Genomic DNA, 14,503 nt, shown 5'->3' on the forward strand with positions numbered 1-14,503 from the left:
ACATCCATTGCAAGGCTATTTCTGTGCTGTGTTGGCTTCTAAAACCAAACAGCATGGAGTCAAGAAGTGAATTATTTGTAAGAAACTGAGATAGCTTCTGATTGATAGCTTTTTTGATGATCTTAGAAGGAAATGGAAGGCAAGACATTGGCCTATAGTTGTCAGGGTTATAGCTGTCCAAGTTAGCATTTTTTAAGAGAGGCAGAATAGAAGCCCTTTTCCATTCCTTTGGAAAGGAGCCCAGCAGAAAAACATCCTGTAAAGATGTCTGTATGATACTTAGAAATAACTGTTAGCGCTAGCTGAAGAATCCTAAGAGGGCAGGTGTCCAGTGGGGAGCCAGACTTGGACAGGACAGATTGCTCTGATAGAGGGGAGAAGGATATCAGTAGAGATTTCCCAGTGAGATCCGAGGGAGAGATATCTTGTGAAATGGTAGATGAATCAGACAAGATTACTGCTGAGTCAGGAAAGCCTGAAAGACTGTCATCTATTGAGTCAATATTATTAATCTTATCGATCTAGGTGTGCAGTTCATTGACAGTGATTGGTCGAGAACGTGTTATAGACCACTTCTACCTTATTTTGAAAGAAGTTGGCTAATGTGTTACAGAATGCTTGGCTGGCTAATTTATCTTTAGGTCCTGGAACCTTACTTAATTTTTGTTCTGTGGTAAAAAGTTATTTTGGAACATTCAAAGAGGATTTACTTTTCATCGTAAAATAGCTGTATTTGGCTTTGGAAATCAAGTTTTTGTAAGTCCCTAGAGCTTGTTTATAAGCCACCTTATCACTATGGTCATAATTAGAGCGCCATTTCCATCTGAGTCTTCTACAGGCTTGTTTGTGAACTCTAAGACTGTTATCGAACCAAGGTTCAGATAGGGTATATGCATTTTGACTAATATTTTTTGCTTTCTGCATTGCACCTTGAATTATTATGGTCTATTTTTTGCCACTGACTCCGCAGATTTACTTTCTTGCAATGATATTTATTTTTTATTTGTGTTTAGGTGTAATTTAGGTACACATTGCCTCATAGATGCTTGAGGTTGAACAATGTCCTGATCCTCAGAAGGCACTTTATATCTATCTTAAAAGATAAGAGAGATACTTTCAACAGTTTCATTGCCTGAGAAAGCGGGGGTATCCTTGGTCTGTTTATTCAATAGTGCGATGACCAGCCTGGGCATCCCTTTGCTCCCGAGACTTCTAGTGCCACCATAAATCATGAGCTTTTTTGGCAAGTATTTAGATGAATCTAAGTGTACAGTGTTGTCGTTCTGACAAACTATTTTAAAAGAACAAAAGAACATCTTTCTTCCAAGGGATTCAATTTAGAAAGGAGACAGGAGGTGTAATATGGTTGAACTTGTACTTGCTTGTAGTTATAAGATACTCTGTTCTCCTAGGAAAGATAACATCAGATTTCACAAAAAATGTTTTTTCACTACAGCATGCAGATCAGAAACTGGCCCAGAACAGATAATCTGTACTCACCAAGGTAAAGATCCTTGCAAGCTCACGATAATTATCCCTAGTTGTCAATGCATGTCTTACAAACACTCAAGAGCTTCATATTAATCATCCGAATAAGAGTGGAGTCACCAACCTGGACAGCGAAGGCAGCAATCTGACATAACAGGGTTTTGGCAACTGATGTCAGGGCAGTCTGGGGTGATGCATGTCACATTTCCAGCCTGTGAGAACAAATCAGAAGTGCTCAGCGTGATCTTCTTTTAAACGTGTGGCAAACACGCCAACTGATTTTAACTCAATTCAGATACATAGGATTAGTTTGAAAATTCAGAAAGTCTTTGTACGGATATAAATGCCTATGGTATTCAGAGTTAAAGGGCATGTCCTCAGCATACCATATTCTGAATATTCGATCTAACTCTTTTTCAGCCAAACGTTTCAGAAACCACACATGCTAGGTAAGATCAGAGAAGCAAGAAGTAGAGTAGTTCAAGAGTGGACCAGAATATTTCTCTTCGTATCTACATTTTGAAAAGATCACCTTGTCTGACTACATCAAAAAAGAAAACGTTACTTACCCTATAAGCTTCTGTTTGTGGCATGTAGTGCTGTGTATTCACATGCTGTGCATACACCTGCCATCTAGTGTTGGGCTTGGAAGTGTGCAAGTATTTATTCTTTGAAGCAGTCTTGTCAAGTCACGAGGTATCATGGCTCCACCTCTTGGTGGTAACTCACATGGGCATCATCTCTATTATTAGATTGTTTTTCCCAGATGAAGGGTGAGGATGTAGATGGAGAATAGCGACACAAAAAAGAAGACCAGGACGTAGGAAAGATCAAGGGTAAAAGTTAAAAACATCTGAAACACCTAAAGTCATCCAGGGAGGGTGGGTGCATGTGAATCTATAGCACTACATGCTGTGAAGAGATGCTTACAGATTAAGTAACATTTTCAGTTTGTGGCATGTGTACCTGTAGATATATATGCTGTGTATAGACGGTAAAACAGTCCTCCCAGAAGCAGCAGCTAGCCTGAGGAAGTTGCCAGAAATTGAAAAAGTGTGCACAGGACAGCCTGACCAACTTTCACTAGTTGATGAGCTAGAACTTCCACACAATAATGTTTTGTAAATATGGGGGGTGTAGGCAAGGTAGCTGCTTTGTAAATGTAAAGTATAGGAATATTACCCTAGAAAGCTGTAGATGGTCCTCTTGTGGGAAGATCAGTGGGGTCTGGGAGGGATCGGCGAAGGGCGTTTGGCTTTAGCATAATAGGTCTGTATGCTATACCTGCTTTGGATAGAGCACACCCTTTGTGAAGTCTGGAAAAGGAAGCTGTGTCTTACGGAAAGGCTTTGTCCGGTCAATGTCATAGACATCTAAAGAGCGAAGAACTCGTTCTGCTACTGATTCTGGATGTGGGAAGAACATTTGGAGTTCTATGGGTTGATTGAGGTGGAAACTAAAAACCACCTTGGGTAGAAATTTGGGGGTTGTCCTGAGCACAACTCTCTTGTGGTACAGTTGAGAGAAGGGTTCTTCTAGAGTAAGAGCCTGTAACTCACTAACATGTCTGAGGGAAGTGATGGCTACCAGAAAGCCACTTTGCAACCCATGCAAGACTAGCATTTTCATGGGACAATACTTGATTCTGAAGTAGTGAAAGGAGAGAAAGCTGTTTTTCAGTCTGATCACCACGTAACTGCTAGAAAGTTCATGTGCCTCTTGAAGATGATGGCCTCTTGCGTTGCCATAGTCCCACACACCAGGTTAAACATGCATCCATTATAGGAGTGCCTAGCCACACAGTGGTTACAAGGGGAGGGTCAGTGAGAGGATCTAGTGTTGATCTGGGGCCGTACTCATTGCTCTCTGTCATGGTGGAATGCAAACAACCAGTTGAAGGGATGGCCCTTCATGGACCCAGTTCCGCAAGTGACCATCACCACAGATGCCTGATGAGGAAGTAATCCTCTGTAGGCTGCTTATGCACCTTGACTTTATGGTAAGCAGAAGCTCTTTGCAGTAACTCATGATACGCAGTTGTATCATCCGGAGGGCAAGGTTCAGCTGGATTCAGGTCCGAATATGTGTCACTTGGAGGATCCACGGCATAATAATCCCATGGAAAATCATGTGGTTGCGTGTCATAAGGTGCATCATAAGGGTCATAGGGAGACTTAGAGCTATCCCCCCCAAACTCTGAAGTAGGGGGACCCTGAGGAGACTCAGGTGGCAGGCCCACTGGTAGCAGTGGGGAGACTGGTTGGCGGTGTGGTGAAGAGGGCTGGGGAGGTGGAGGTGAACTGTCAGATGGAGGTGGTGGTGGTAATGTGCCCTTATCGTGGCACCAAAGTTTTTTAGGCACTGTGTAAAAAGGTGGATTGATGGCCTTCTCAAAAGTCAATTTCCTCTTTGGCGGGAGGGAGTCTTAGGTGTGAAAAACAGGTTTAGCCAATATTCGCCATGTTCCAGGGTGAAAATGAATTTGCTGCTGCCTGGCATCGAGTTCCTCTTGTAGCTTCCGCTGGAGGATAGGTTGCTTTTGATTCATGGAGGTGACAGATGACAGTGATCGGGATGTTGACTTCCTCTGAGCCAAGTGAGTCTTATGGGTTACAGGCGGTGAGCTGGATTTCCACTCCCAAGTCTTCAGCACTGAGATTGGCTTCTAGGGCAGTTGTGAGGCTGATGCCGAAGAGCCTTCTAAGGTGGAAGGGCATGTCTTGGAGCTGAGCGTCAATGCTGAGCAGTGTACTCCCATCGGCTCTGAGTCGGTATCAAGGTGCCGTCCTAGACTGTGTGGCAGTGGTGGACTGGAGATCTCATGGCTGGTGTGTGCGCTCGATGCTCGACCCTCTTGTGGGTGAGGTTCGACTTCCAAGTGGTGATGGGAGATGGAAGGCAGGGAAACTTTACTCACTAAGGCTGTATTGGCAGAAGGATGCTGGCTGGGTGGAGTCTCGTCGAAATCGGAGTCCAAGTCCTTTTTCAGCTGCGAAAGTTGGATCTCTGCCGCAGAAGCTTTGGTCTCCTGGTCTCTGAACAGGTCCGATGTGTCTTGCAAACGTTGGTGCGCCATGAATGCCAATACAAGGTAATGATCCCAATGCTGTAGCAGAGTCTTTTCATTTACTTAGGCAACGCACGCTGAGCAAGAGCCCTGATGGGCTCGGGACAGATAAAGCTTGTAAACCTCATGTAGGTCTGCCCTGGGGTACATTGCTCAACACTTGGGCCGTATCGGAATGGAGTTCTTTCCATTACAGGCATATTCTCAGTTGTCAAGGAATAGAAGGAGACCTGAAGGGGCCAGGACCTGTATGAGGCATCAAAGTAGTCGACCACAGAAGCAAAGGCGAGACAACTCTAACGCTAGGAACCAACGAAGATGCACTGTTTCTTCAAACAAGGTAAATGGAACCGAACAGGCCTGGCGAGATAATACAGCGTTGAACCGGAGCTCGAATAAAAAGTATCTAACAATGAAGTTAATGTTCATGAGCAATGCCAGCAATAGGTGGAGTCACTGTACGTTGTGACTCAAAATGACTTCTTTGAAGAAAAACATCTTCCACACATCGGAGCCCAACACTAAATGGCATAAGTATGCACAGAACGTGTATCTACAGGAACACATGCCACAAACACTTGGTTTCAGGATCCTTAGCCACTCAGTGTGAGTTGAAGTGCTACCTCTACAACACAGATTTGAATTCAAGCATTTTGAGGGTGATTATTCTTAATCAAATGGGTAAAGAGTCTGAAGTCTATACCTGTTGTGTTAAGCTTGCTTCCTTCACTCACATTACCACCACTACCAATTAGGAAACTCAACAAAATGATTTGAAGTGTGCCTCTGTGGAAACACTACTGGTCATCTTTAGGGACCGGCAGAGGCCATTAAAAGCTTCTCTTTCACTCTTGTAAAAAATACCTATTTTTCCTAGTCCTTGCAAGTAGAAAAGGAAAGGCAATAATATAGTGGCCATGTGACACTCCAATGCTAGCTGTGGAAAGAATGTGCCAATACCATTCATGTATCCAAAATAAACCAAAGTGCAGAGGTAGTGGGAGTCACATCACTTAGCCGGTTGTTTGTTGCTTACAAACTGTATTTTTTTCTCGATTACATTGTACAAGTAGTTTCTTCCTCAGACAACAATAGTTGGCAGATATATCATTGTTGAGAAGGCAAAGCCTTGAGTACTTATCTCCTTTCAATTTAGTAAAAATTCTTGACTGTCTCAAGATTCTCCTCACCTTCCATTACCCTTACATCTTTTGTTGAGAGTAGAATTTTCCATCTGCCCAGGGAGAAGTTTCCTTTTTACTTGTCCCATGTTGTTGCCTTTTTTTCTTCTGACTCTAGATGCTTCTTTACTTCCATTATCTTGAAATATTACATATTGGTCTGGCTTCTCCCTTGCAATCCCAATGCCTTTCCAATTCTCTGAGAAGTTCTATGTCACCAACTTGCCTAAAATATCTTTCTTTTTTCTTCCATGAGATCTCCCATATTTTCCTCCGTCCTGAGGGTCTTACCTCTCTTAATGTCACCTGTAATCACCCAGAAGTCTTTGGTCAAACATATCCTTTCCTCAGAGGTATCGCCTCCTAATCTGTTTATGAGAAGATATCCAATTGCTTGCTTTGCCCTGATGTACTCTTCTTTTCTGAAGTCTTCCCTCTTCGCCTTTAATTCCTACTCTTAAGACCCTGCAATGCAAGATGAGCTGCTGAGCCTCTGGACTCAACAACCATCCTAGATCACCATCATAAGTTGAACACTACTGATTTTGAGAAGTAAAACAAACCATTTTGTATGAATTTACTTTCTTTGTCCCTTCTAAAAAATTTAGTGCATTCATTATATTTCAAAGTCGATCTCCAAATTTCCCCTTTTTCAGAATTGTATAACAGGAGTTAATTCATGGGTACTTACAATGCAGATGCAGACCCTACAGTCATCAACAGTGGGTGGAAAAACGGCCCCTTCGGTTCTTTCAGTGCCTTCAAACAAACAGCCTGGAAGAGAGGCAAGGGATGAACAAGAGAAATCTCCAATTGATGCTAAAAGTGGGACCACCTGAATAGTTAGAAGACTCACTGACTCAGGACGTTTATGTAGCACTTATATATATATATATTCACTGAAAAAACCATAGGTTTCACACATGTTATAGTTAGCTGGACATTTTACTGATAAAAAACCAATGAAATTCCCCCGTTATAGTTACTGTAGGCAACTATAACTCACGCGACCGCAATCCTCTGCTGATGCTAATACTGTATTTAGACACTTATTTGCCCATATCTTCTTCCATTAAATTTTAGCTATACATATATTACAAATATTTTTTTTTCATAAAGACACATATGTCATCAGCAGAGGATTACGGTCGCGTGAGTTATAGTTGCCTACAGTAACTATAACGGGGGAATTTCATTGGTTTTTTATCAGTAAAATGTCCAGCTAACTATAACATGTGTGAAACCTATGGTTTTTTCAGTGAATTAGCAAGGTTTTTTAAATGCTATTTCCTAACTATAACGTGTGTGAAACCTATGGTTTTTTCAGTGAATTTGTACGGTTTTTTAAATGCTAAGTTACTTTACGCCATTTGTGGCGTGCGCGCCCACTTAACGCAGTTCGTTCCGTGCACGGTTTTTATCAACTTTAATAAGCCCTGTACATTTGGTGGCCTTCGGCCACCAAAAGCACAGAGGGTGAGGTCAATGTGGATAGTGTTTTTTTTATTTCGATTTTATAATTTCATGTTGCCAAAATTACGTTTTTTTTCTCTATTAATAAGCCCTGCACATTTGGTGGCCTGCGGCCACCAAAAGCACAGGGGGTGGGGTAAGTGTGGATAGTGTTTTTTTTATTTGTATTTTTTTACCGTAAGCGTACGGTAAGCTTACGGTAAGCGTACGGTAAGCGTACGGTAAGCGTACCCCGCGAAATTGCCGAAAAAAAAATAAAACCGTTTTTGCTCTTGGGGGATGTTTGGGGACTCCCTCAACATGACTATGTGGGAGGGAGTTGTCAAAACAGCCCCGTAACATGTTTTTGGCCATCATGTTTGATAAACAACACTCAGTGCGAGAGACAAAATGGCGGACGCCGCTTCCTGGTTTCGGCCGATTCGAATGTTTACTAAGATCTAAGAGCCAATCAGAATCGCGCTCGCGCACGCCACCGTAAGCTTACGGTAAGCGTACGGTAAGCGTACGGTAAGCGTACCGTAAGCGGGCTCAGATATATATATTGATTTAAAGGCTATTTTCTCAGAATCTACTGAACAGATTTACACCAAACCTACAAAAGGCACTTCCTTGACCTAGGGACTACCTCTCTGCCAAATTTCTAGTAATTCTGTTCAGCCGTTCGGGCTGTAGCTCGTTCTAAAGGTCCTATGGAAAAATGCATGGGAAAAACGCGTTTTGGGACCCCCCTTTTATCTCAGCCCCCGCTTGACGAATCCCCCCGAGACTTTCAGGGTAGGAGCGGAGCGTAGCGCCCCACCTATTTTGAGAAATTCGCGAGGATTCGTCGACCGGCGCCAAAGTTATTCAAAATAGAATGTTGAGGTTTTCCTATGGAAACGTGGTCCTAACTATAACTACCTACTGGCGACCGCCAGTAGGTAATATATATATATAATATGTATGTATGTATGTATGTATGTATGTAAGTATATATGTATACATACACACACACACTAACATATATATATACATCTATATATATATTCACTGAAAAAACCATAGGTTTCACACATGTTATAGTTAGCTGTACATTTCACTCATAAAAAACCAACGAAATTCCCCCGTTATAGTTAGTGCAGGCAACTATAACTCACGCGACCGCAATCTTCTGCTGATGCTAATACTGTATTTAGACACTTATTTGCCCATGTCTTCTTCCATTAAATTTTAGCTATACATATATTACAAATATTTTTTTTCATAAAGACACATATGTCATCAGCAGAAGATTGCGGTCGCGTGAGTTATAGTTGCCTGCACTAACTATAACGGGGGAATTTCATTGGTTTTTTACGAGTGAAATGTACAGCTAACTATAACATGTGTGAAACCTATGGTTTTTTCAGTGAATTTGCAAGGTTTTTTAAATGCTAATTCCTAACTATAACGTGTGTGAAACCTATGGTTTTTTCAGTGAATTTGTACGTTTTTTTAAATGCTAAGTTACTTTACGCCATTCGTGGCGTGCGCGCCCAGTTAACGCAGTTCGTTCCGTGCGCGCACAATGAGCACGCGGTGCGCTTCGCGCACCGCGCGCCCACTTTACGCAGTTAGTGCCGTGCATGCACGGTGGTCACGCGGTGCGCTGCGCGCACCGCGTGCCCACATTATGCGGGATGGGCCATGTATGCACGATGCGCTTCGCGCACCGTGCGCACATGGGGGACATATTATGCGCATCTTTGTGAAATTTATTCTTTGTTTATTTCTTATATGTAATAAGCCATGCACAAATGGTGCCCTTCGGGCACCATTTGCACACGGGGTCGGGAGGGTGTGGATGATTTAAAAAAAAATAATAATTTACCGTACGCGTACGGAAAGCGTAATCGGCGATTTTCCGAAAACAAAAAAAAAATTTTTTTGGGCTTGGTGGTTGTTTGGGGACCCCTATATCAATGCTGGGTGGTTAGGATCTCAAGAAACTGCCTCTTTAGACATTTTTTGGCATCGTTTTTGCTGCCCAACTCAGAGAGCGAGAGAGAAAATGGCGGCCGCCGCTTCCTGGTTTCGACCGATTCGAATGTTTACTAAGATCTAACAGCCAATCAAAATCTCGCTTGCGCACGCCACCGTACGCGTACGGTAAGCGCACCGTAAGCGCACCGTACGCTGGCTCAGATATATATATTGATTTAAAGGCTATTTTCTCTGAATCTACTGAACAGATTTACACCAAACCTACAAAAGGCACTTCCTTGACCTGAGGACTACCTCTCTGCCAAATTTCAAGTAATTCTGTTCAGCCATTCGGTCTGTAGCTGTGTCTAAAGGTCCTATGGAAAAATGCATGGGAAAAACGCGTTTTGGGACCCCCCTTTTATCTCAGCCCCCGCTTGACGAATCCCCCCGAGACTTTGGGGTGACCAAAGGGCAAGCAGCACTCGAACACGACATTCTTTTCCCCAGTAAAAGCAATTTATTTGGTATGCACAGCTTCGCTTCTCAGTCTATATATATATATATCACTGAAAAAACCATAGGTTTCACACATGTTATAGTTAGCTGGACATTTTACTGATAAAAAACCAATGAAATTCCCCCGTTATAGTTAGTGCTAGCAACTATAACTCACGCGACCGCAATCCTCTGCTGATGCTAATACTGTATTTAGACACTTATTTGCCCATGTCTTCTTCCATTAAATTTTAGCTATACATATATTACAAATATATTTTTTTCATAAAGACACATATGTCATCAGCAGAGGATTGCGGTCGCGTGAGTTATAGTTGCCTGCAATAATTATAACGGGGGAATTTCATTGGTTTTTTATGAGTAAAATGTCCAGCTAACTATAACATGTGTGAAACCTATGGTTTTTTTCAGTGAATATATATATATATATATATATATATATATATATATATTCATATATATTCACTTAAAAAACCATAGGTTTCACACATGTTATAGTTAGGTGGATATTTCACTCGTAAAAAACCAATGAAATTCCCCCGTTATAGTTAGTTCAGATAACTATAACTCGCGCGCCCGCAATCCACTGCTCATGACGTCACATATTACATCACTCATGACATGGTCAGTGGCATCACTCATGACATCACTGATGACATCATCCTTGTGATAGAGTGGCGGTCGCGCGAGTTATAGTTATCTGAACTAACTATAGCGGGGGAATTTCATTGGTTTTTTACGAGTGAAATATCCACCTAACTATAACATGTGTGAAACCTATGGTTTTTTAAGTGAATTTGCAAGGTTTTTTAAATGCTAATTCCTAACTATAAAGTGTGTGAAACCTATGGTTTTTTCAGTGAATTACACGTTTTGGGACCCCCCTTTTTTCTCGGCCCCTACTTGACGAATCACCCCGAGACTTTCAGGGTAGGAGCTGAACGGAGCGGCCCATTAGTTTTGAAAATTTTGCAAGGATTCGTCAACCGGCGCAAAAGTTATTCAAAATAGAATTTTCAGATTTCCTATGGAAACACGATCCTAACTATAACTATCTACTGGCGACCGCCAGTAGATAATATATATATATATATATATAATTCACTGAAAAAACCATAGGTTTCACATACGTTATAGTTAGGAATTAGCATTTAAAAAACCTTGCTAATTCACTGAAAAAACCATAGGTTTCACACATGTTATAGTTAGCTGGACATTTTACTGATAAAAAACCAATGAAATTCCCCCGTTATAGTTACTGTAGGCAACTATAACTCACGCGACCGTAATCCTCTGCTGATGCTAATACTGTATTTAGACACTTATTTGCCCATGTCTTCTTCCATTAAATTTTAGCTATACATATATTACAAATATTTTTTTTTCATAAAGACACATATGTCATCAGCAGAGGATTACGGTCGCGTGAGTTATAGTTGCCTACAGTAACTATAACGGGGGAATTTCATTGGTTTTTTATCAGTAAAATGTCCAGCTAACTATAACATGTGTGAAACCTATGGTTTTTTCAGTGAATTAGCAAGGTTTTTTAAATGCTAATTCCTAACTATAACGTGTGTGAAACCTATGGTTTTTTCAGTGAATTTGTACGGTTTTTTAAATGCTAATTTATTTATGTATTATTTTTTATATATTTATTTTACAATAAACTACGTATTAAAAATTATTATTATTTTTTTTTTGGTTTTCACCCTGCGAATTATTTTTTTTTTTTTGTAAAAAAATTTTTTTTTTTGTGTTTTTCAGGGTGCGCGCACTGTGCGCGCACCCCCGCGATTTTTAAAAAAAAATACTTTTTTTTTTGCCTTCGGGGTCCTTCAGGGACCCCCTGACAAAGGCTAGGGGGTCAGGAACTCTCTACCCTGCCCCCTTTTCACGTTCGCCACCTTCCTTTTTCACTCTCGCACTGAAAACAAACAAAATGGCGGCTGACACTTCCTGATTTCGACCGATTCGAACGTTGACTAACATGTAACCACCAATCAGAATTACGCTCGCGCACGTTAGGGTGCTCGCACGGTGCGCGCACCCTGCGCGCATATATATATATATATGCTTTTAAATGCTATTTTCTCCGGAAATACTGAACAGATTTACACCAGACCTGCAAAAGGCACTTCCTTGACCTTATGGCTACCTCTCTGCCAAATTTCAAGTAATTCTGTTCAGCCGTTCGGGCTGTAGCCCTGTCTAAAGGTCCTATGGAAAAATGCATGGGGAAAACGCGTTTTGGGACCCCCCTTTTATCTCAGCCCCCGCTTGACGAATCCCCCCGAGACTTTCAGGGTAGGAGCGGAGCGTAGCGCCCCACCTATTTTGAGAAATTCGCGAGGATTCGTCGACCGGCGCCAAAGTTATTCCAAATAGAATGTTGCGCATTTCCTATGGAAAAGGGGTCCTAACTATAACTACCTACTGGCGACCGCCAGTAGGTAATATATATATATATATATATATATATATATATATATATATATATATATATATATATATATATAGTAAATGTTACGTTACATATCTTGTAAGCATCTGTTTGTGGCATGTAGTGCAGTAGATTCATATACTTAGAATAAGCCTGCCATCTACTGTTGGGCTCGAAAGTGTGGAAGTTGTTTTTCTTCAAAGAAGTCTTTTGAGTAACGAGGTGTAGTGGCTTCTCCTTTTGCTTGCAATGCCTATGGTCCTTGACTCCATTGTTAGATTATTTTCCCCTTGAAGAGTCAGGATGGAGTGTAAGGATGATGTATCCTATGGAGATGACCATGCCAAAATAATGTAATGAATAATGTGGAGAAGTGCAACCAACACAGGTGATCGGGGGGGAGAGTAGGTGCATGTGAGTCTACAGCACTACATACCACAAACAGGTGCTTACAAGGTAAGTTACATTTACTGTTTGATGGCATGTGTGACTAAAGGTACACCTGCGTAGCATAGACTGAAACATATTTCTCCTCCTAAGTTGTGAGTACCCTGTGGTGGGTGTATTTGTTTGAAATAACATGTGTAGTACCACTTGACCGACATTGGCTTGTCGCAGTACTACTTTGTCTTTGTACATTTGGAAGAATGCTTCTTCTAAAGTGAATGCTTGAATCTCACCAACCCGTCTGAGTGAAGTGATTGCAATGAGAAATTAAAGTTTCCATGACAGAAATTGGAGCGGGCATGTGCGAAGAGGTTGAAACGGTGGACCCATTAACCATGGTTGCACAATATGGATATTCCACACTGGTGTGGGTGGAGCTCTAGGTGGAATAAGTCTTTTGGGACCTTGTATAGAAGTTTTTTCTCTATTTTGGAGATATGCAGCTAACGATGCAAGATGTATTTTTATGGAAGTGAAAGCTAACACTGCAGTTTGGAGTGAAGAAAGGAGTGAAGAATGTTTTGAGCGGATGCATTTAATGGGGTAATATCCTTTGAGTGGCAATAGTGAACAATGTGTTTCCAATTTGCAGCATAGCAGGCATGTGTTGTGGGCCTTCATGCTTCTTTTAGGATATCCATACATTCTTGAGGTAAATTTAGATATCCAAATTCTAGGACCTCATGAGCCAGATTGCAAGATTGAGAGATTTGGGGTTTGGGGTTTGGATGCCTTACTGCTCTTTGGTTTTGAATCAGAGGGTCCTGCCTGTTAGATAGTACTTGATGTGGGATCACTGATAACACCAGTAGTGTTGTAAGCCATAGTTGTCTGATCCAGGTGGGAGAAACTAGGATGAGTGTCAGAGAGGTCTGTTGCAGTTTACAAATTACAAACAGAAGTGGGGCAGAGGTGGAAAAGCATAAGCAAAAATTCTGAACTAGTTGATCCATAGTGCATTGATCTTGGACTGTGGGTGTAGGAACTTGGAGGCAACGTTTAGGCATTTTGCGTTCTGTGGTGTAGTGAATAGGTCTAAGTCCGGTTGCCCCCACTGCTAGAAGAATGGGTGCAGCACTTGTTCGTTGAGTTCCCACTCATGGACTTGTTGGTGTGTCCTGCTAAAGAGATCTGCCAAGTTGTTTTCCACCCCTGTATGTACTCTGGTAACGAATGAATGTTGTGTTTGGAGAACGTATTTCCAGATGGTTCGTGCTAGGCGAGACAGTTGCGGAGATCTGGTACTCCCCGGTTTTGCAGAAAATTCATGGCAGTAATGTTGTCTGTCTTGATTAGGCAGCTCTAGGTGACAGATATGTAGGAGAGACTGACTGTGTTTCCAATGCCCATGTACAGTCAACCCCTGTGAGTGCTCTCCCCATTCAGTCATTGATGCGTCTGTGATTATGGAAGCTTGCGAAACTAGGTTGAAGAAAGGCTGTCCCTGTAGTAGACTTTTGGAGTTCCTCCATTGCAGAGAGTGGCAAGCTTGATGGGTGATCAAAACTAGATCCTCTAACTGACGCTTTGCTTGAGACCAGTGCTGCACTAAGCGTTGTTGTAAAGGACGTATATTCAGTCAGGCATGAGGTAGTATGGCTATACATGATGCCCGAGTTCCTAGGAGGCGAATAACAGTTCTTACTGTTATTTGTTGGTGAAGCTAAAACTGTGAAATGAGTGTTTTGAAAGCGTGTAGCCATACTGCATTTGGGGAAGCTACCCCTTGTAACAATATAGGATGGCTCTCAAGTAAGGTTGTATCTGAAGAGGTTGTTGGTGTGATTGGACTGCATTGACTGTAAAACCTAATTGGAGAAGTAGGTTTATGGTTCTTTTTGTGTGTTACAAACATTTGTGTTATGTTTTGCTTTTGACAAGCCAGTCATCCAGATAAGGAAAACATGTATGTTGTGCCTTCGTAAGTGGATTGCTACTACT

At 41.7% G+C, this 14,503-nt stretch overlaps 1 protein-coding gene across 1 annotated transcript in view; it reads right to left on the reverse strand.

Annotated features, from left to right (window-relative positions):
- The window catches only part of VWCE (von Willebrand factor C and EGF domains), a 463,775-nt gene that overhangs the window by 188,741 nt on the left and 260,531 nt on the right, over positions 1 to 14,503 (reverse strand). The window contains exons 14-15 of the mRNA XM_085648045.1: positions 6,428 to 6,510; positions 1,613 to 1,700 (exon numbers count right to left, since the gene is read on the reverse strand). Coding sequence (XP_085504171.1) covers positions 1,613 to 1,700; positions 6,428 to 6,510 — 171 coding nt within the window. The remainder of the gene's footprint in view (positions 1 to 1,612; positions 1,701 to 6,427; positions 6,511 to 14,503) is intronic.

This window comes from Triturus cristatus, chromosome 3_2 (genome assembly GCF_964204655.1).
Source record: "Triturus cristatus chromosome 3_2, aTriCri1.1, whole genome shotgun sequence".
NCBI lineage: Eukaryota > Metazoa > Chordata > Amphibia > Caudata > Salamandridae > Triturus > Triturus cristatus.